The sequence below is a fragment of the Dasypus novemcinctus genome, chromosome 8 (assembly GCF_030445035.2).
Source record: "Dasypus novemcinctus isolate mDasNov1 chromosome 8, mDasNov1.1.hap2, whole genome shotgun sequence".
Classification (NCBI taxonomy): Eukaryota; Metazoa; Chordata; class Mammalia; order Cingulata; family Dasypodidae; genus Dasypus; species Dasypus novemcinctus.
Genome location: NC_080680.1, coordinates 32913914 through 32937994, shown reverse-complemented (window position 1 = coordinate 32937994; position 24081 = coordinate 32913914). Strand labels below are relative to the sequence as shown.

The 24081-nt window shown below is 40.4% G+C and overlaps 1 protein-coding gene across 6 annotated transcripts in view; it reads left to right on the top strand.

Annotated features, from left to right (window-relative positions):
* PCSK5 (proprotein convertase subtilisin/kexin type 5) overlaps window positions 1–24081 on the top strand; it is a 434041-nt gene that overhangs the window by 242260 nt on the left and 167700 nt on the right. For all 6 annotated transcript variants that reach the window (XM_058301654.2, XM_071216671.1, XM_058301655.2 and 3 more), the window contains exons 11-12: window positions 12004–12121; window positions 13950–14138. In XM_058301654.2, the coding sequence (XP_058157637.1) occupies window positions 12004–12121; window positions 13950–14138 (307 nt within the window). The remainder of the gene's footprint in view (window positions 1–12003; window positions 12122–13949; window positions 14139–24081) is intronic.

Genomic DNA, 24081 nt, shown 5'->3' with positions numbered 1-24081 from the left:
CGTATCTTAGAAGTCCAATTTCCCCCTCTTCACTGAATTCTGACCACATATCACTAAAGAATCAGAGGAGATAGCTAAAAATGCACCCCCCCCCAACAAGTCTGTGATAGTTTACACGGCTGCCACAGTTAGTTACATAGATGCTTAACTACACAAAGAAGCCAGCCTGACGAAGTTGACTAAGGACTGTAATCCAGTCTGTGATGCTCTCACCAAACCACGTGTCCTGCAGGGCGGAAGGTCTCCCTTAAAGAGAGAGACTGTTTTCGCTGATTGACATAAAAGTTCCACGTGAGCAGCCCTGTTGCGTAGTCCAGTTATGACTCCAAAATTTTCAAAGGCACAGGTATCTTTTTAAAGGTATCCATTGATTGACTGGTTTTGTTCATTTTAATCTTGATATTCACAAAACCTATACCTTCAACAGTAAAGTAACTCAGTGTTTTTAGAGTCAAATAGAGTTTTCTGGTATCTGTGACTATTTCACCACCATCTTTATTGTCAGCTCTCCAGACAAAACTAGAAATAAAATCTTAGAACTTTAAGTGAATGCTAAGCACAAATCTATTATTCTTTTCATAGTCTTTTCATAGTCACTCTTTTTCATAACCAAAAATGAATGGAGCTTCCTGGATTCAAATATGTATGTCATTATTTCATTTTGGGGCCAGTAGAAGTTGATTCATATTTGAGGTAGAGAGTCCTTATAAGACCTGACATCTGCAGGATGCATGAGCACTGACATAAAGCAGTGGTGAAAAGGCTTTATTTGTAGCTTTCTATGATTTTCATCAAGCTGTCTTATGAAAGTATTCCCAACAGACCATCTTATCTATAGAGGTATAGGACTTTAAATGGAAAAGTAAACAACATGATTGTGGTGAAGAGCAGAGACTCTGTTATTGAAATTAAGACATGAATGTTAGTTTGGGCTCTGTGATCAATATTCCAGGCATTGACTACAGCTCCAGATCTACACTCTCCTCTCAGGACCAGAGGGCTCTAACTTGCTGTGACCACACTAAGACCATGGTAAATGGGTGCTGCACTAGCTGTGCAAACATGTTCAGGATCAATAAGATGGCCACATGAACAGGAGGAAAAAAGATTCTTATGATTATATCTTTTCTAAATATAATTTCAGTAAAGATGGTTTAACCCATCCTTATTTGATATCCAGAGAGATCTTATATCAGTGCCAGAGACTACAATATAAACCAGATCCAGAGATTCAAAAAAGAAATCCTGAAACTCAATCCTGCCTTAGTTCTGTGCATGACTTCCTAAGGCCGTTGCATCTAGCAGGATACAGTGACATGCAAAGCCAGAGCTTCGCAGAATCCATCTGGATACATATTATGTGAAATAAACAGATCCAGATTTCTTGCCTTAGAATCTCAATTCAGACTCTTTACACATGTTTACATCTTGCTAGCTTTAGGCATTGCAAAGCAATTAAACATCTATTACACTTTCCAGTAAGAGTTTCAAAGGCTTCAAAGTTTCAAAGGTCACACTAGAAGACACATAGTACACCCTGAAATTTCCAGAGTCACCCTTCAAAGTGCAAAAAGAAGGGTATCATGATCGCTGCTGGATTTGAACAAATGAGAAGTTACTCTTTGGCACTCAGTGCCATGCTTCCATTAGTGCATGCCTGGTTAGCTCCTCCCCTACCCACTGCCCCCCCCCCAAAAAAAAAACAACAACAAAACAGCCTCAGCATGACAATTATGAAATAGAGGATCTTTTCCATATTAATAAGATCTTCAGACTCAAAGAAAGGCCCTGATAGAAATCACTGAAGGTTATTTCTTAGCAAGAATAAAGGAAGTGTTATGGAAATGTTAACTTTCCTTCCAAGCCCCACATATTTCTTTTTCTGCACATGATATTTTAATGAGTTTTGAAGTACAGCACGGTTTTTATGCAACTGATTTACAAAAACTAAAGAGAAACGATTTTTCCAGCGTCCATTTGTGGTATGGAGAAAACTTCCCTAAATGCTTTCCCCACCTTTGCTATCCTACAGGATTATTCTGAGGATTATGAGTAATTTGAGTACCTTAGCTGAAGGAAATACTGTGAGTCTTGCAGAGAATAGTAATCGCTGGGTAAATCATACAGTAGAAAGAACTCTGATTTGGAATCCCCAAGATCTGGGCAGGAGTCCCAGAGACCCTGGGCAAGTTCTTTTAATGTCCAAAAGATAAAATTTTTTCCACTGCAAAAACATAAATAATATTATCTTGCTAATATGATTGTTGTGAAGATTTTCTTAGCTAATATCTAATGAAGTGCTGTACTTACATAATATATAATTTTTACTTCTCATATAAAATTTATTCAGACATCTTTTGGAGGAAAGCATGCATGATACCTTAAACATTCCTCAATTGTAGAGGAAGTAGGATCGGGAAATAGATGTATATGTAGATAGATAATACAGATCTAGTCTTGATACTTAAGTGCATTTCTTATTTTAACATTTCTTAATTAACACCAACCATGATTTTGTATCTCAACTCAGTCAAACATTAATTCTATCCTAACCATGCACAGAACTTAATGCCTTGAGTAACCTGCAACCAAAGAAGGAAGTACCTCAACCAATCTGCTTGACTGGTTATGAAGAGTTGAGGGATCATGAATTCACATATTATAATCACATGAACTTCATCATCTTAAATTATTTTTAGAAGAGAAACAAGCATATTTGGACTAACCATGTGAAAAGATACTGACATCATGTACTGTACAGCCAATTCTCATGTCCTGTGATACAGGGATGAAGGGAAGGGCTATTTGTGAATCATGCTATCAGAGTTTCAGGCCCCATATTGGAGATATTAGCCTAATTGGCCAGCCTTTATCAGCTGGGATTCCAGGAGAGCTGCCAACACTAATATCATAAAGAAGTGCTTCTCAAAGCGTGGTCACTGGACGACAGCATCAGCATCACCTGGGAACTTGTTAGAAGTGCACATTCTAGACCCTGTCTCAAAACCACTGTATTGGTGGGACTGAGCAGTATATGTTTGACAAGTCATATACTGGGTGATTTTGATGCACATGCAAGTTTAAGAACCAATGACCTAAGATATCCATGATATGTAATGACAGAGCTTCACTGATATGCATGTAGAATGGTGCTAATTAAATACCATGATTAGAAGGATGAAGAGAACATTCTCATCATTTTCTGTTTTAGGTAGTTGTAGTTTGCAAAAGGAAACCCATTCATGAAAGTTAGTCTCGAAAAAATCTCATCTTTTCCCAGTTCCTTAGCCATTTGCTACCAACTCAGTTTCCTTTTTGTCAATTGGGCCATAACCCTCTGTTTTTTTGTTTTGTTTTTTAATATACCCCATCTTGGGGATGTGGTAAGACATTTTTCCATTATTCTGCTACCTTAGTTCCAACCTTCCTTTCACAACTAAAATTTTCTAGCTAGTAACCTGAATTAGCTGCCTCTCGTTTCCTACTGATCAGTCCCTCTGTAATTCTCTGCTATCCTGTTTCCACTTCCTCCTTTGAAGTGAAATTACTCTCCAAGACATTCAACCATCTCCTGCTTGCCAAATCAGAAGGTCTCTACCGATTGCCATAACCTGGTTTGTGGTCTCCTGTGCCTGGATTGTTAAAGTAGCTTAGTCTCCTAACTAGTTCCCTGCGTCAAGTCTTTTTGCCCTTTGGTCAATCCTATATACCAATGCCAAATAAATCTTTCCAGACCATCTTATTTCCTTGATCATTGGCTGCTCATTGCCTCTGGATTAAATCCAGGCCCACATAGCTTCCTTGAGGATGCCACCATTCCAAATATCCTGGTCTCATTAATTATCCTCCATTACAGTTCCATGAATCCAAGTCTTACTCAAGGATTTAAGATCCATCTCAAGTCTTATTTCTTTTAAGAGAATACACAGTTTCTATTTCTGTCCTACTTTTCTGGAATTTTACAGAAATTTCCCTATCATTGTCCTGTAAGCTTAAAAATTATTGAGTTTCCCATGAATAAAAAGGAACATTCACAAGAGGCCTAACAAAGTGCTTGAGACTTAGATAAATGGTTGCTTTCTCTCCGATGGGATGATGATATTCCCAGTTGCAAAGAACAATTCTTCCATGTTATTACTGTCCTTTGTGATTACATCCATCACTTCCAACTATGAATATAATGGTTCCATAACTGGTGAGCCGATGGAAGTGTGGGTAAATGAAATAAGCAAACCTTCACAACCACTGAAAATGGTTATATCAATACACTCATTTGAAAAAATATATATATATATATTAACTAGATTTTCTATTTCTTACTTTTATGAACATTTAAGAAAACATAAAAATAAAGGGAAATTAAATAAAAATTGTATAAAAATAAATTCTGAATAAATAGGAATTTTGGCTGTTGACTAGTTGAGATCCCATTCTGTTCACTTTTTGCTCAAGTTGTACTCCAAGAAGGTCGAGACTGGGGAGCTGACATAGGTCAATCTAATCTTCAGTCAGCCTTTGCCCTGAAACCTCTGAAGTACATTTCTGATCTTGTTCCTCTCTGTCCAGACAATCCCCATTTCCTAAAAAAGCAAGCATGATTATGATCTGGATATGCTCTGAAATAGATGGCTAGCTGTCTCCAGGCTGGTAGAGTATTTTCCTACTTCCTTTTAAGAAATACCAGTCAATTGCCTTTGGCATATTACTTCCTTACTATAACCATTTTGGAAGCAAATACTTGAAGAATGCCAGAGAAGAGAAGAAAATAATTAGACATTTCTTCCTTACTAATAAATGGAAAAGATGGCCTTGAGAGTAGGCAAGCATGTCTCCTCCTTCTCTTAATTATATGAATTAATATGTCTTTTTATATATAATATATACATATATATGCATATATGTAGGTGTGTAATGAGATACATTATACAAGGAGAAGAGGAACTCAGTCATGCTTCCCTAAACTGCCATTAGTTAGTCTCTGTTGTTGAGCCTGTCTGACTACCTAGAGCTTCTGACCAATCCCCATCACAAGAGGAGCTTTGAAGTGCAAACCCAGCAGACAGCCAAGTACCCAAGTCTACACACCGTCCACGTGCAAGTCCTCAGTAGCGCTGGTGATGGCTGGCATGTTTGGATCTGAAGTTGTTACTAGAGCCTGAGATTCTAGGAGGAGCAAGGGAAAAATACAAACCAGCCATGCAGAATCATAGAGGTGCAGCCTCCTCCATATTCCTACCCCAAGGGAGCCTGCATTTTGCACTTTGCAGCAGAAGGCAATGCTGCAACTCCAGTTCTGATTTTCCCCCTCAAAGAAGCTTATATGCCTTTCACAGTGGAGCCCAAAAGAATACATAATGAAGAGATGCTGGAGAAAGGGAGTAAGAGAAACAATGGGTAATTCTGGAAGTATCCTGGCTTTCATCAGTCTGATAAGGTTAGAGATGGAATTGCCAAGATCAGGAGACTGGAAAGCATCTCTCCCCACTTATTCATCCTCATGAATCTTAACATTCTGTTTTCATCTTTAGCAGTCTCTTTTCACTTCCAGACAGGGGTTCTTCACCTTTTTTTTCCACAGACCTCTTTGCCAGTCAGGTGAAAACCATAGACTCCTTACTAAGTCCACACTAAACTGTATATTATTTAATAAATATGTCACACCCACATCAACATGCCCCCACAAGAAAAACGTTTCTGAATTTCAATTCAAGCCCACGGGCCCCTGGTTAAGAACCCCTGCTGTAAAGGGAGCAGTACTAAGCGTTTACCTTGTGCATGTGGGACTTGGTGACCTAAGGAAGGCATTCCAGCCCTCTCGCATTTCATCCATTCCTCTGATACTGCACATTTGGTCTTGGTTTGATTAATATGTTCAGGAGCTGCAGGGTCCCTAGTGGGAGCAGTTATTGCAGAGCAGGTGGCTCAGCACATTGAGGATCAAAGAACCAAAGGTACTGGGGCTCCAGCAGCTGCAAGCAGCTCTTTGATCTCTGGTTCAGAGTTTCTACCCACCCCACAGATCCACCTTCAAGACAGGAATTTGAGTAGCCACCTTTTATTCTGGGGGGTTACTTAGAGGCAGGTTAGAGTACCGCCAGCTTGATGGATGACGGAGGAAACCCGACAGATTGTTGTGGCTGGCTTTGGGTTCTCCTGCAACCTTGCCTTGCCTTCTAGAACCTGCTGTGATTACCATCGTCCCCAACCCCTCCTGACCGCTCTCACCCTACACCCCATCCTCTCTAGGGATGCTGGTTTCCTCCCTAACCCAAGGAATCCTTAAAGCACAATCCAAATATCACTTATCCCTCTTAAGTCATCCTACCTGACTCCAAATTTCAGCTAACATTTATTGAGCATTTGTTATACAGCAGACTCTGGTAGGTTCCTTCCCATCCATTGTCGTGTTTAATGATTTCTCCTTTGAAGTCCCTTTACCCTTACAGTAAATTCACATTATGGTGCTTTTAACTGTTTCTTAATTAAGTCATAAAAGTTTTTCTTGTCTCACCCCTCCTAGACTGAGGATGTAAATCATTTTCTATTTCTTTTGGGCTCTCACTGTTCAGTGTTGGCACTGAACACATATTAGGCACCCCACAGCCCAACTGAGTGATATAATAATTAATGGATACATTGTTAGCTTATATTGGTGAATTATATTGAAATTGACCCTTTGTAACCAATCAGAGACTCAAACCTAATTTATCAATCATGTTTTGTATTTTGATGATTGTATGTGTATTTTAATAAATAAAAATGGAATTTCTGAGTGCCTATACACCTTCTGGTTACTAGATTATTTGATACTAAACCATATGGAAGCTATGTGCCACTTCATAATAACATTACATTAATATCTTAGAATCTTGTTGTAAGGAATGATTTCCTCAATGGAGAGGTTGTCTCTTCTTTGATATTCAGTATTTATGGGTAGTTGCCAGTTGCATTACTTCAGTTGTAGGCAAAATTTTATATTTCTCATTGGCTTCTTATACAGGGATTTTTCTTGTTTGTCTGTCTTGTTTTATTTATGGATCCTGCATTCTGTCTGTACATTTGACAGCTGGTAGCAGAGAAGCCCCTACCAGGGCCAGAAAGCTTAAAAAATTCAGGAAAATAACCACAAACTCTTTTTAACCAAACAACTAAGTTATTACATATTGAATGCTTTACAAATCTCATTTTACAGTCATAATGAAACATCTTAAAATACCTGATTCTAGTAAGGCTAGTCCATTAAATGAAATAAAAGTATACCAGATTTTCCTGGTCATAGCTTCCTGAACTCAGAAACTTCCAATATTTTTTTTTCCTACTGAGCTTTCTAACTTTTCTTTAGAATTGAGTTTTCCAGGCCTCTTAGCTAGAACTGTTGCTTAAATTAACTGTTCAATATATGCAATCACTTAACTTAGACATAGCTTCTCTCAAGACTTCTGGTTCCATCAGAAAATGAAAATATATCTGCTGGAAAGCACCTATGTTTCCAATCAGAGAAGGCTTTAGGTGACTTGGAGTATAAATTAGCTATCCTTCTGGCTCAAGCCTTTACCACATTTCTGAACTTACCTGCATAGATGAGCCTGTTCTTGAGGTCTCAGTCGCTGCCACCCCTGTTTGCTTTGAACACTGCATAGATTCAGATTTGCTAGAAGCTAATAGTCTCGTGGGCTGCATTATGCGTTCCCTTACCATATACATAGCAGCATATAAAAACACTCATGCTGCCTAAAGGAGCAGATAAAATGCTATGCAAGTGTTTTTTAAAATCCCCTTTATCAAAATAGAGCTTGTCCTTCATCGCTCTACCAAGAAATAATTTACTTTCTAAAATATACTTGAGTAATTTTGCTTCAAGATCTTTATATATATATATATATATATATATATACACATATATATATATTTCTCGTTCCCTCAATATCTCTCTAAATATAGATGTTTGACTCTTAACTAATGTTAACATTTGAACTGAATGTTTACTACCCCCACTCCTAGGAATAAACAATTCTATTTGAAGTGGCTAGGAGTCCTCCTCACACCGGCGTGTATAGTACTCTCATTTAGGTAGAATTTTGCATTTTGTACAGAAAGGGTTTCACTTGATCATTATGAAATTGTATTCAGGGTCAGGTTTTGCTCTGAAAATGGCATGAGAAATGTGCATAAATACATGTACTTTAGTAAAAGAACGGACATACCACAACTGGTTGTTTCCAGGGTGTATTTGCTATCATCACAATTTTAAAAAATGTGACTGTCACCATATTGGCTATACTTGAACAGTTTTTGAGTGCTAATGATGACTTTATGGAGATCAGTAATAAAAAAAAAAAACCCTCCTAATAGTCCTGGCAATGCTCTAGTAAACACTTTAGATCATTTGGTAAGTTAAATAGAATTTCTCATCGGTTCGTTTATTCATTTCACAAGTATATATGGAGGCTTTCCTTTAAGCCAGGTCCTCTGCGGCCTCCAGAGAGAAATAATACCATGTGCAGTTTATGTTAACAGTATGACGGGCAAGACAGAATTGACTCAAATGGTCACCAAAATATCAGTGCTCATGTTAGGGGGTAAAATGTTGTATTCTATAAAAAATTATTGGTGCTCCCAATTATTTAATGGTCATTTCCCCCATTTTATTTGCCCAACATTTATCATGTAATTATTTATTTTCTCAATAAATTATTTATCAAAAAACACCTGTCAATCAGAGTATATGGAGTTAATATATTGCCACCCAAAAAAATGTATTTCATGTTTTTTAGGTTGTGTATCCTAATTGTAGACAGATAAGTGATTTCCTGTATTTTTAAAATACTGCAGATCTCCATTACTGACTCAATGGCTTCCATTGATCTAATCCATTTCCCTCATTTATTATTATTATGTTAATATAAATTTTTTTTCAGGTGGCCTGCCAGTCTGTAGTAACTAGCTAGTTACTCTTTTTCTGAACATCTATTTTGAGTGTTTTGGGAATGGGCATTGTCACTGGAAAGCAGAAATTGAATTGGGAAGGGAAACAAATTTATGGCCCTCATAAAGACTCAAGGTGCTTTTCTACTTAACTCAAGTAGTTGTTTAAAAGGCCTGAAGTGTTTGTTGTATTTGACGACTCTGTTAATTTATGTCCTAATGGTTGTTAGGCTGACAGTTATTGGGGATGAGGGTGGAGATCAGAATGGAGAGGGGAAAAAGTCCGAGGAGTGCACTGCGCTTGGGCAGGGTCCCTCCCATGCTACAGCAGTTGCAGTTTTGCAAAGGCTGCTCAAAGCCCTTGTTCTCCCCTAGGCTCCCAACCACCCTCCTCCCCACCCACCACATGCCACTCAAGTCCTTAAGTGGATTTCCCTAACCCAAGATAAAACGATTAAATTGTGCTGATTTAAAACCACTTGACACTAGCATGGGGACATTTGAGTACTAAATAGCATTATGGAAGCCAGGCATAGCATTTTTGGTTAAAAAAAAATATTTTTTTTTCCAATTTTCCCTGAATGGAAATACCTTAAAATGTTCATGATGAAATAGTAAAGGCTATGGTGAAATGTTGAGTGAGAATATATGATTTATGTGAACTTTATCAAAAGATCTCTAAGCTATCCACAATTTGGTTTCCTAAAGCCCAAACTTGACATTTCTTCAACATCATGTGGATCCTTTTCTCTTAAAAACTAAGGGACTGAATTACTTCACACAGTAGTATTATCTAACTAAAACTAAATGTACGTAATTGTTAAAAGTTGTTCCCAATTTGAGTTTTCTATTTTTTATACTTTTCTGGTTGTATTTAGAATTATTTTACAATGGCCGTATGTTACTTTTAAACAAGAAAAAATCCTTAATAATACAAGTTGCACAACTGCATTTATTAAAACCTTACACATATCCTTGCCTTAGCAAAATTGGTTTCTTCAATTTTATTCAGACAGTAATGATGGATTGCTTGATGTCATAATAATGAACCATTATATTTGCAAAGTTCTTTACACAGATTTTCTCAAATGGGGCATATAATAATACATAATGGTGATGGGATAGATAATAATATCCCAAAACAAGGAAACTGGGGATTAGATACCTTAGACCTGCTTTGTAAGAACTGTGGTTGCATATAGTAAAAATAGAAGTTGAATTCAGTATTTCTGAATACTAGCACAATTTTCCTATTATAGCTTCTCTTTCTTATGTACATAAAGTCCTGTTAAATTCCATGGAACTTACAAGGACCTAGGTCCTGCCATCAAGCAGTTTATAATACAGTCAGTAGAGAAGATCTGCTGACAGAGAGCTAATTAACCATTTAGGTGACGGCACCGATAAAAATTGCATTGCCTAGACCATAGAAAATGATAGAAAATACTCAAGAAATGTTGGTTGGATAGAACAATGGCCGGATGGATGGATGGATGGATGGATGGATGGATGGGCAAATGGATGACTAGAGTTATAGGACTAGAAAGGAGAAAAGCTCAGTGGTCAGAGGTGGTTGAAATTCTGTAAGTACCTATTGACTTTATTTGGTCAGAGAATACTTCAAGGAGGACATGGAAGACGATAGCTACGCCTTGAAAAACATGAAAGAGTAGATTTTGACTCTGTAGAGAGTATGAGTGAGGGAATTTCAGGCCCAGGTTCAACGGGGGCAGAGGTAGTAAGGCAGGAAAAGTAGTGAGGAGATGATTGGGGACCCTACCAAAGCAAAAGGTCTGGTGATAGGAATCGTTTTAAATGTAGATGGGACTACATCCAAAAACATCTTGAATTTCAAGCTGAAGTATTTGAATAATCATAAGGGTGGGACCTATAGAAGTTTTTACATGAGACAATGCCACAATAAAAGAAACTTTAGGCAACAGACCTAGCAGAAGAATGAGTTTGTGTTGGCTGTAAAGATAGGAGATAGTTTAGTACAAAATGGAGATTTTGAATATTCCACTGGGATTTAAAAGTATTTCTAGAAACAAATGCACGTGTAGTGTAGATCTTGCCACATCATCATTAAAATATTTCTATATATAATTTCGGTTTTGGGATAGTTATGTCCAATTCAGCTTTAGGTCAGTGAGTATTCATTGAGAAGTAAAAGATGACAGCCTTCAAAGATAAGGTGGCTTAAATGTCTAGAGGTCTCCCAATATTCCATGCATAAAGTTTAATAAATGTTTTACATGCTAGAGGAAAGATAACATATATCTTCTGGGCTAGTCATCCTTAGAAAGTTGCTATTTTTTGCATGTAAGTCCTTATTGCACCAGGAGAAGCTGTATACAGTGTCACTTCTCTTTAAAGTTATTAATTATTTTAATCTTACAAAATCAATGATTTCATCACTTCAGTGAAAGTGGTTCACATTGGGTCTCTGGAGTAAAATTATGTGGGTTAGAATCCACCTCAACCACTGACTTGCTATTCCATCTTGGCCAAGTTTATCCCTTTTCCTCAGTTCACTCCTCTGTGAATACTGATGATAATAGTTCTAACCTCATAATATTCTTGGGAAGATTAAGTGTAAAGAAGGAGTGGCTGTGGCTCAAGCGATTGAGCACCTGCTTCCCACACGGAAGGTTCCTAAAAACAAAAACAACAAGGAAACAAACAAAAAAAACCCACTCAGGAGAGCTGATGTAGCTCAGCGGTTGAGGACCGGCTTCCCACATAGGAGGTGACAGGTTCATTCCCCATCCCTGGTACCATAAAAAAAATAAAATAAATTTAAAGAGGTAGAGTAGTGCCCAACCATACAGTAGCAACCTATATGCAATAGTCATGTTATCAGTAATAATGTATCATCAATAATATACATTCATTTTAATTTTCTTCTCGTTTATTTGCTTTATTGTTGATTGTTTTTCAAATCACTGCCAGAAAGATAGTTAGGATTCCACAGGGAAATGCCTGAGGTCTCTCCTCTGAGTGACATCGTCACTCAGCATATGTAGCATGGGCTGTTGCTAAGCGCGGTGAAGCTGACCATCCTCTTGCCTTCCACAGTGAGCCATCTGTATGGATTTGGACTGATGGATGCAGAAGCCATGGTGGTGGAGGCGGAAAAATGGACCACAGTTCCCCAGCAGCACGTGTGTGTGGAGAGCACAGACCGACAAATCAAGTAATGTTTGCTACGAGCAGACAGCATGACAGTGCCCTGAAAGAAAGCCGGCCAGCACCAGTACTGGCAACTGCCCTTTGTTGCCCAAGGAAGCTAAAAGCTTGTGTAGTTTGTTTCTAATGTACTTTAAAAATTTTAATAGAATGTCTCGGATTCTAAGCTGTAAAATACATACTAGTATAACCCAAGAATCCTCAAAAGAAAGGCATTCCTTAAAAAGGGATTGGGGGGGGTGGTTTACAGGTGGGGTTCTCAAGTTTTCTACTCTACCAGTATTTCTGTTTGAGGGTGCAGGTATTCTCTAGCAGTCAGGCAACTTCAAAAAATGAAGCTTAATGTTCTGGAAACTTAACTCCGTGACACCTGAAGAGTGATACAAAATGTACAGCAAATGAGGTGCTGTTTCCTCTGGGATTTTAGGGCCTAATCCCCTGTTTTGGCTGCAAAAAAACTCTGAAGCTGTGCTGACAGACTTCATCAAATGCTAGTCTGCGGTCTCTCCTGTATGTAAATCTGAGGACCAGGAATCCATCGAATTTTTATTAGTGTTTTAGTTTTATTAGTATTTTACTCTTGGCTTTCTTCTCAGATCTTAAAATATTTACGAACTTTGGTTTGTGATAAACCTTGAGCCATTATAATTTAAGAAGCAGAAATAAATGTACTAGAGTTTTCTTTTCCATTCTATTCTGTTGTGGCAAACAGTGAGAGAAGAAAAGAATGGAAAGTTAACCAGTACTTCCTGAGCTCTTTTGGGCTGAGCCAAGCACTAGAACCTTCGTGTGTGCTTTCTTATTAAAACTGTATAACCACTTGCATATTATTCCCATTTGAAAATGAGGAAATAGAATCAGGGTGATTATTTATTCATTCACTAATTCCTTCATCAGTTCAACAACTATATTTTCTTGCACTTAATGGATATCAAGCGCTGAGTTAGATGTTAGGGATAAATGGGAATAGGACAGAAATGTTTCCTGCCCTCATAGAGCTTACAGTCTAGTGGAGGCATCAAATCAGGAAGAAAAAGAGTCCGTAGATAATTACACATTATAACAGTAATAAACAGGGTAGAAAACAACAGGGAAGGGACATAGTTTGCCTGTGTGGTTTAGTGAGGGTCTGAAATTTAAGCTTTGACCTTTAAGGAAGGGAAAGAACCTGTCATCTGAAGAACAGCAACAAAAACAACTAAACCAACTTCAGGCAGAGGTAGTGTGTGCAGTGGCCCTGAGGTGGGAAAGAACTCGAGTTATCCCAGACCTTGGACTGACACCAGTGAGGCTGGAGCACATTATTTCCAAGAGCCCAGGGGGAAGCCAGAGATAAGATGGGAACCTGTAGGCCACAGGAAAGAGTATGCTTATGATGGTAGACCAGGCATTTAAACCCATGTGGTGCTAACTCCAAAAGCCTCCACTATACCACAATACCATGTATTCCTGGTTCTCAAAGTGTGCTCCCCAGACCAACAGCATCACTGTCAGCTGGAGATCTGTTAGAAATGCAGATTCTTAAGCTTTACCCCAGTCTACTCAATCAGAAACTCTGGAACTGGGGCCCAAAATCTAAGAAGCCCTCCAGGTGATACCAGGGTACACTCGAGGTTGATATCCACTACCTGCACGAAGATCTTCATTCCTCTTTTCCTCTCTTTCATTTTCCCCACTGCCCCAGCCAATCATTTGGTGATAATACTGCAGTCCTTTCGCACCCCAGGACCAGCTGCTTGCATTACATTGTATCATCATTCGAGGGATCCTTGTTCACTCGGCTGAGCTCTACCCTGTCATTGTTTGCTCAAACTCCCTCTCTCTCTCTGTTGCAGGACAATTCGCCCCAACAGTGCAGTGCGCTCCATCTACAAAGCCTCGGGCTGCTCCAAAAACCCCAACCACCATGTCAGCTACCTGGAGCACGTGGTTGTGCGCATAACCATCACTCACCCCAGGAGGGGAGACCTGGCCATCTACCTGACCTCACCCTCGGGAACCAGGTCCCAACTCTTGGCCAACAGGTAGGGTGATGGCCTCTGCCAACCAGGGTAGGATTCACGCTGACATTCAGCCAGTCTTTAGGGGTAGGAAGGGTCAGTGGCACCTGGCTCCTACCCCAGGAACCAGCTAGGGGGCAAGAGATACCATGATGGGATGGTTTTCGATATCGCTGCTGTGAGAAGAAAGAATGAGGCTACCTACAGTCCAAAGGCGTGGAAAACCATGGCCTTTGAAGTTGGGTAATGATAAATGCAACAGAAAAAATGAGAGCCACCTCTTCTTCCTCCTTAAAAAAAACCTCAGAGTACCTACTCCTAAGACCTCAGAGATACACCTCCCTCCACAAATATCTGGTGACATTTGTTTAAGGTTACGTGAATTCTCTTGCCCACTCACTTTCCAAAGTTAAAGGAAGTTCTGTTTGCTTTCAAATCAGGTGTTGGCAATTTTTTTCTGAGTCTATGGCCAGATAGTAAATAGTTTGAGCTCCGCAGACCATGTGATCTCTGTTTCATTATTCCACTCTGCTGTTGCAGCGTCAAAGCCACCGTAGACAATATAAATGGGTGGCTGTGATTTTGTTCAAATAAAACTTTATTTACAGAAACAGGCAGTTGGCCAGATCAGACCTGAGACCTGTAGTTTGCCAACTGCTGTTCTAAAGGCTGACTGATTAGTCTTGACTGTCCCAGAGAACACGCAGTTTCTCATCTCCGCTTCATTCCTCCTCTCTTTTCCCTCACGAATATTTTCCCAGCAGATAAGTAACTTCCTGCTGAAAGAATATGGCTAGAAAGTCCTAGCACACATTTTCATTTTGCTCCCTTGGCTTTTTTTTTTTTCCGTTAAGATTTATTTTTCTATTATTTCTCTCCCCACCCCCCACCCTCACCCTCATCGTCTGCTCTCTGTGTCCATTTGCTGTGTGTTCTTCTGTGTCTGCTTGTCTTCTCTTAAGCAGCACCGGGAACTGATCCTGGGGCCTTCCAGAGTGGGAAAGAGGTGCTCAATCTCTTGGACCACCTCAGCTCCCTGGTCTGCTGCGTCTCTTACTGTCTCTCCTCTGTATCTCTGTGTCTCATCATCTTGCTGCAACAGCTCTCTGCTGGAGCCAGCTCGCTGCACAGGCCAGCTCTCTGCTCAGGCCAGCTCACCACATAGGCCAGTGTGCCTTCACCGCGAATCCCCAGGAATCAAACCCTGCACCTCCCATATGGTAGAGGGAGCCCAATCGCTTAAGCCACGCCTGCTTCCCTCCCTTGGCTTTTTTGAGTGTTTGGGCACATGGGAGGGAGCTGTCAGCAAGTTAGACCAGAGGGAGATATCAGGCTGCCTTCTAGACCTCATTCCCATTATGATTCTAAAATACAAAGCAGCAGGTAAGACCCCAAGAGCTTCTTTAATATAAGAACTTCCTTATTTTGACTTTTTTCCTCCAAGAGGAACATATAACAAGACCCTTCTCGTTTGTGCTATCTCCTCAGTTCAAATGAAAAGCTGACCTTTTATGTGATAAGTAGACACAGCCCCTGTGCACCTGCACGCAGGTGGCCCTGTCAGAGGATCTAGGCGTCCAGGGCTGCTCTACAGAACGTGGGACTGAACAGGAGCCAGTGGCTTTTCAGAATCCCCGTACTTCACCTGCTGTAGGACCATGAGCAGAGATAACAATAGCATTTCCAAGGGACAGTGAGTAGCAGGTTTCAATCTGAAATCTTCAAGTACATTTGATTTCCGTGCTCAGAAGACTGGCTGTGTTCTTCCTTAAAATCAACAGCTTCCATCAAGGCATGGGGAAACCTGGGCTTCATGTTTAAAACATGAAGCCCAGCTGTGCCAGAATCAAGCAGATGCAAGGAACGGCAGGCTGCTTTGGCAGCAGATCACTGGGCCCTTTCCCTGGCCTCCTCCCTCTGAAGACAAAGAGGCCTCCGCTGCTGCCTACTGGGCCATTGCCGCTACCTGCCTGGTGCTTCTTTCCATGCAGGCAAGGCCTTCAGGTGTGCAATTATGTGATTAATGAAGGTCACACCAGCTGCTGAGACTGAAGCCAGGGAAGGCCTTTGTTGCTTTCTGGTTTGTTCTCTTCTTTATGGTTTTTCATCTGGCTTTCGCTTGAAAGAATATGCTGGTGAAGTACTGTGACGTGCAAAGGTTTCTTTCACACTGTGGGGATCTGCTCCCTGGCCCCCTGGCACAGCAGGGAAGCTGCCCCTCTGCTGTTGCTGTTTGCTTGGACAACTCCACCTCTTCAGCCTTTCTGGGCTCTTCCTGCATATTTTGGTATTTACTGTTGGCTTTCCCCAAAATGACTTCAGTGAGGAAACTTGTGCGGCAGACGCGCTGTGGATTCCATCACGGGCATTTGGGGGATGACAGGGTCACTGGCTCGGACCTGCGTGCATTCCTCCGCGGCGGACATCTGCTCTGCTGTCCGCAAAGGGCTCAGCTGATTTTGTCAGGGAAAAGAAACACGGGTTTGAGACACACAGAGTCTGGGGTCCGTGAGGTTTACCTCCGTGTCCCCATCAAGACCACCTGGAATTAGGTTTGCACCAGGAACTGTCTTCTCGGCCTTGAGCCTTTTCTTAAAGTGCTGCTCTTTTGTGTATCCTCCAACTAAGTACTGAAAGTAAGCAGTCAAAGAAGGTAAAGAGGTGGGTGTGGAGAAAGGGGGCTGGAGACACAGAGATGTAAAGGGTGTTATGAGTTCGTTTGTCTACAGCTTCCCAAAAACATCGCTCCGGGCGACTGGCCACATCCAATCCCAAACTTTTAACCCTGTATGGCCACATTCCAGGGCCTGGCTCCCCTTTCTTGTCCTTGAGACTAGTAGCATCCTCCTACTGAGGCAGCTAATGAAAGACGGGGTTTCTTTTGGCCTCTTTTCCTTCTGGCATATTTTGCAGCTTTATTTTTATTAGAGGAAATCTCTACTCAAAACTTCTCAGTCTCCGACCTAGTGGCAAGGAGCCCTCATGTGGTCTCACCTTGGCCCTCTTTCAAAGCACATTCCCAGGCTTGGAAACTTAGTGCAAGAAGCATAGAGAAGGGGAAAAGAGGGGGTGGAGGAGAGTCCTGCTTTGCTCCCAGGGTCCTTCATGTTTGTCTGCATGGGAATGTTTTCCTCAAGGAAAAGGTGAAGAGGTCAAGTTTTAGAAGGAATTTCTGTGCCAGAAACTATTAATAACAGCAATAAATAATTCCTTGCTGGATATTTGTCTTTCTTTCAAAGATGTCAAGCTTTTCTAGAGAGAACCATGGAAAGCAAAGAGCAATGTGCAGTTAAAAGATAAGAACTCTGAAAAATTTTAAACATAACATTTCCCTAGTGGGGATTATTGGAAATGATGATGCAGAGCTGTCATGGCATCTCCACGACATCTCCATTTCTTCTCCTCTGCCCTTGCATGAGATGTGACTCAATGCCCCCAGACTTGGGATTTCTAATTCTGTGCACTTAAGTGTCTGGCAGCCAATGTGCAAACTCCCAGGCATTTGAAGCAGCCCCTCCTCCCCCCTTGCCAGGCTTACCCCCTGGTTAGGTGAGAAGTCAGAGTGCAGAGACCCAGCTCAGACCCGGAATCAGGAGGCTCACAAAGCAGCATTTCCCCACTATGACTTAAAAATGAGAGAAGACAGAAAATGAGGATAAGCCAGGAAAGAGAACTGAGATGACAGCAGCCTTATTATCTGAGACAGTTCTCATTTTCACTATCTTCAAAACATACGTCCTAGTTTGGGGATCTTGACAATGTGGCCACTATATTTAGGGAACGGTACTGAGGCTACTACCCTGACTTCAAAAGCAGTGGCAGGGTCAGTTTTATTGCATTACCTCAAAGACAAGACACCTAACCCTACGTGAAAACTCCATTACTATCTGCCATTGGCTTAGAAGAAGTGAAAGAAAGAGATCATGGAAGAAAGAGATCCCGCATTCTGGTCTGTGGACTCCAAGCACAGGTCTCTTTATGTTTATATAATAAACCTGCTATTTTTTTTTTTTTAATTTTTTTATTTTTTATTGACTTCGTAATAATATTACATTAAAAATATATATGTGAGGTCCCATTCAACCCCACCCCCCCACCCCCCCCTCCACCCCCCAACAACACTCGTTCCCATCATCATGACACATCCATTTAAACCTGCTATTCTTACTGAGTGCTATTAAGTTCATTTTGTGTGCCAGCCTCCCTTAAAGAAAAAAACCAATGCATTATTTTGAAATGTAGAGGCTGGTCTTGGGTAGTAAACGTATTACACAAAAAAGTGGACTACATTTTTAAGAAAATTCAACTGCACCCCCAGAGTAGACTGGAAAGCAAACAACCTTAAAAAAAAAAAAAGTTAAAGGGGTCATGGTTGGCTCCTGGACGACCTTATCCTCCTCGACATTTCAGCCAGCAATGTCTTCAGGATGTTTTCTCTCCTCGCCTCTCCCTCAGTTAATTCTTTGAGAGTCAGTTCTCAGCAACGTTGTAAGGACCAATACACTCTGGCTTAGCCTGTGTAGGCTGTCTGGAGCCCCTCAGTGGCTCCGTGGCCCAGCTGACTGACGGGCAGTTGCCTGAACTCCTGCGGAGAACAGCTGTTGAAGGGAGAACAGTTCGCCCAAGCTTCTGCAGGTGCTGAGCCCTGGGGCACTCGGCAGCACTCCAAACACCAGACCAACTTGAGCTCCATATCCCGTTAACCCAGCAGGCAAGCACCCCTGGCAAGCCGAGTTGATGTTAGTGGGTGGGAGCTGTGGGTAAGCAGAGCTGCACAGAGCCACGCCGAAATGGACAAAAGCCGATTCCCTTCTCTTCTCTTTGGTCTTTCCCTACCCCCACCCTTTCGGCCTTCCTTCTTGGCCTGTACACTCTGCCTGACTAAACCGAGCTAAATGCAAATGATTTATTTCCATGGAGAATATGGAGGTTGGGTGCCGTCGGGCTGGAGGGCTTAGCCTCGCTCAGGCCCAAGAGTCAGGGGCGGGGCTCGCTCCTGCCGAACCGCCGGCGGGGGGTACTCCCGAAGGGAGCACCGGTTCTCCAGGCGTGGGGGACGCGCGGTTTGGGAAAAAACCACGGAGACCGCTTGAGCGCAAGAACAGGTCTGCTTATTATGGAAGTGCACTAGGTTATATAGGGTTGAGAGGGAGGAGTAAGATGGAGGGAGGGCTAGCTACGGGGCAGTAGTGGACAGGCTGAAGCTGATGGACAGCCCTGAGGTAAGCAGTTACCAGGGAAGAGGGCAGATTGTACGTTGGCAATATGGGCGGGATTGGCGGGAAAGATAGCGACGGCTGGAAAGGGGAGGAGGGGTGGCGAGAGGCAGCAATAGTTGGGCACTGTGGAGAGAAGTTTGGTGGGTTTGGGGCATTTTTAAATATTTTGAGATAAGAGACTTTAGTGGAAGCCTTTATGCCTTGACACATTCAAATTCTGCCTGCATAACAATTTTTCAAATAAAAGCTTGTCCCATCAGATTTTGCCTTCAACTGTATTTGTGAGAATTAGGAGAAGCAGCCTTGCCCCTCCCCCCATCTAAATCTGCCCCCTCCACCTGGATCACTGAGTTTTAGATATATTGGCTCTCTGTTCCAAATTTTGGTCTCTGACTGAAACTGAAACTGCCTCCCTTTCTAAATTTGATTATAGATGATGTTCTGTTCCTAATTATGGTCGTAAATAGAGGGAAGGTACATTTTCTAGTCCAAAATGCTAAAAATAAAGAAACCTATAGGGTTCTGTAATTAACTATGCTTAAAATATAATATTTATACCTTAATATTTTTGTTAGTGCCCTACTCAGCTGTTCAACATACGTAACAGTTGTTTGACATATGTAAAGTATTATGGTACTTAAATGCAGTTGTGGCTTACAGTAAAAATTGCACTCTGGCAGTGAAGGTTTTACATTCTGATCAAACCTTACCACGAGTATCCTCTCTCTTCGTCCAAAGAAGGCACAGCCTTTGGAGTTAGAGTTGGGTTTGTCTTGATTTCACCAATTTCTATGTTTTACTGTGGAGAAATGAATTTCCTTATCTGTAAAATAGGTATAATAATACCAGCCACACAGGGTTGTTGCAAATATTCATTAAGATAATACAGAAATTACTTAGCACAGCTCTTAGCTAGTAATTGGCAACCTTTTTAGCACAGTGATTCTCAAAGCACCTGGTGAATGATTTGGTGAAACACAGATTGCTGGACCCTCTCCCAGAGATTCTGGTTCTGTATGTCTGCAGTGAGGTTCATGAGTTTGCATTTCTAATAAGCTCCCAAGTGATGCTGCAGCTGCCTGTCCACAAACCGATTTAAAAGATCATCCTGCTTTGTCCTACATATTCTTGGTTTTTTTTCCTCCTCCTCATCAAATGACCTGTGAGCAATATGCTCCTGGAGGCTGTGCAAGTAATTTAGAAAGGAATTTCTAATATAAAACAGATACCTAGATAAAGGCCATCAAGTATAGAATGGAATAAATCTTCAAGATTAAGTTCTTACATCATGCACCCAACAAGGAGGAATCCATTTTGGGGTTGATGAGTGAGTTGGTAATAGTTGAAAAAGTCCCAGATATGTATGCTCAAAGCTTATAGATATGTATGCTCAAAGTTTAAAAAACTACTCAGCACTTGAGGTGTTCCAAGCCACTAGACCTAGTATCTCTCTTTCCCCCTGCTCTCTCTTTCTCTCTCAAAATTACTTAAAGAAGCTATTTAGAGTTCAAAAGAGAGAAAAACAAATGCTATGTTTGAAACACCCCATTTTAGAAGCAACTTATAGAAGCCTGGCAAAAACCAAACATCTAAGGAAAACAAAAAATTCTAGTATAATTGAGCCAAATACGTATTTAAAGCATTCTAGAAGATTTACCTTAAATTGTGAGGAAGCACCAGAAACAAAAAGAAGAGAAAAAGAATGCTCCCAAAAATATTGGTCTGATATCTAATTCTGTGGCCAACATAAAGCCTGTTTGGGTAGTAGTGGATGATTGTGAAATTAAGGTCCATTTACAGTTTTAGAAATAATTACATGATAACACATGGCTGTCAGGTTATATAAAGGGTCTGGTTATTTAGTTGCATAACTTCATAGACTGCTGTGACCTTGACACATTGGCTAGATGCTTTTAAACGAAAGAAAATGAAGAGCTTACTGTGATTATGAGTTATTTCTTGAGTTAATTCCTGAAAAGGATATACTACATTTCCTTTTATATACTGGCAGTCTTTTCTACCAGGTTTCATCCGAATTAATTTATTTGAAAATTGCTCACAGAGCGAGGACTGTGGGGCACCATTTTAATAACTGGGTACATAATTCGTACCACTGCATGCAAACATAGTTTTATTGAGCACATGATTATGAAGTCAACTTTGACCGAACAGAGTTTCACTGCAATACATGATGTAGATACAGGCGTGGAGTTAAGCTATCCCCACTTCCAGCACCCTCACTCTGTTTTACTGACAATTCACCCGCAATAGTGATGTTGGCATATATCTGGTTTCTCCACTCTTGGCACACCATGGAAATTCAAACTGAGCGTTACAGTTTTCAGTTGATAAACGTAGACTACACAATAGAATCTCCTTAGCAGGTAGCCAGTGATCTCACATTTGATTGTTTTGAACATGTTCTTTGCAACACAAATCTAATCTCCTAGCTACATTACCTATTGCTGTATGCAATCACAGCTTTTTCTTAATGTTATGATGCTAAAAAAGAAATAGGGTATCATTTAAGTATTGAGTCAGAATTAAAATAGAGAATCTCCATTTAAACTCTCTGTGCTTATAATGGACGGATGAGTTTAGAAAAGTGAATGTCCGTTTAGGTGAAACAACAATCAGTGTCTATTTTAGCTCCCCATCACCTCTTGTAGCAAAATTTAATGATAGTGTTTGGCTGCATTTTTTAAATCCTCCCCTTAACTTTTATATCCATATGTCATTATTGAACTTTCCAGCTATGCATAAGGTGAAGAGATCAGGGATCAGGGTGGGAGGCTGCTTAGCCAGACAGACAAGCCCATTTGTATTTGGGCTCTGAATACTTATTTGAATACTGATTTACTAATACTTCTCTTTGGCACCAATTTATCTCTAATTTTCATTCCAAATGTAATTTTTAAGTGATCAATAGCCATGGATTGATTTTCAAAGGTAGACAGGAAAGGATGGGAAGGGAGAAACTTTGGGTTCGCTAATCCAACAAGCAAATAATTGAACCCATGAGTTGGCTGAAGTCATGGAATCAAGGCTGCCCCTGATGGGATGGCAGCCTCATCTCCTTTGTAGTTTTTGGGTAAGAGGTCAAATGTCAAACTGTCTGGGGAGTGCTTTTAAGTTAGGCACTCTTAGAAAGGTATTATTATGGACAAGTTATGCCTTCAGTACCCTCCAGTGGCACGATGTGCTGAGTGAATTAGAGTCTAGGTTAGAGCTATGCACTATTAGTTGTTCTAAATCCGTTTTCTGCCTCCATCCTATTTCTATGTCAATATATTCCTTTTAATAACATCTCTCTGGCCAGAAGAGCAATTTGAAAATGCCCCTCTTCCCTTATCGCTACATTGTTGCTTCTCCCAGCCTACACACTTTGAAACCCACTGGTCTGGGTTTTAAGTGAAGGACTCTAAATATGGAAATATATGAAGCAATTTCTGCATAAATCAGTTTCTTCAGGGGCAGGTCCAGTTTCAAGCCATAAACTTGTGAAACCAGCCCTATCATGGTTGTGATTGTAGGATCTCCTAAAAAGTACTATCCTAACTATTGAGAATCAGAGTGGGGAAACATTCATTTAAGGAGCCACCATTCTCTTCCTTATTATCATAAGGGAAAACAGCCGTATCCAATGTAGTTCTCATTGAAATGTCACACCCCTCTCTCCAAAGAGGGAGCCTTTATTATAAAATATACAGATGTTCTAAAAAAAGAAACAGGAATCTTATCCATGTAAGTTTTGAAAATCACAGCCTACCATTAGCCCCATTCTTGGGATTAATAAAACACATTAACATATTTCAAAGCTCTGCGATATCCTCTGAAAAAAAAGAGATCAATTCAATTTTAATTTCCCTGAATTTTTTAGCCATGGGACACTTTGAGAACACTGCTCATAATTTTCATTTTTCTTTCTTTCAATGGCTCAAGAGCTGGCAACTTTCCTGTTTATTGTTTTTCTCTAGTACTGCTTGAGTTTTGGTCATTTAACCTAACATTATCGATGATTGTGCCACCCCAAACCTTCTGCTTTAGAATCCAGCTGGCGTTTTAGAGGGAGCCACAAACTCATTATTAATGGACTAATTTTTTAATGAAAATTCTAATGTGTGTTAAGTTATAAGGAAACATATAACTATTGATTAAACTAGTTATTTTTGTTTTTAGAAAGACACAATTTCTCCCAATGGGAAAATCCATATAGATCAAATGATAATAGCCAGTTTGTTGGTGAACAAATCAAAATCAGAGCAAGGACAGTTGTTTATATGTTTCAAATAGCCATCAACCTCCAGATGCTGTGACCTTTGCATTCATTTCCATGACAGATTCAGTCCAGTAAATGGGCATCATTGGTCCTAAGATCATGCTAGAGATATATCTCCTCCCTGTTTGCCTCCCTGACTCTTAATTTTCCTTTTCTTATTTTATTGGCTTTTTAAAATCAAAATAATAGATGCACTTAATTTTTAAAAGTACTGAAAATCTGTCTTTTGTACCACCTTTTACTTTTTACCATTTAGGTCTCTCCCCTAGAAAAAGCTTTTGGATAGTTCTTTCAGTAGTTAAATCTATATTGTATCCCTGTAAAACTTTTTCTGATGTGCAAATTTAATGCATTATCTATTAATATTTCTTGATCTTGATGAAGATGATAATTATTTTTTCTGGATTGATATTTTATATGCATCAGGATTCCATTACAGGAAACAAACAATTATAGCTACTTCTAGCAG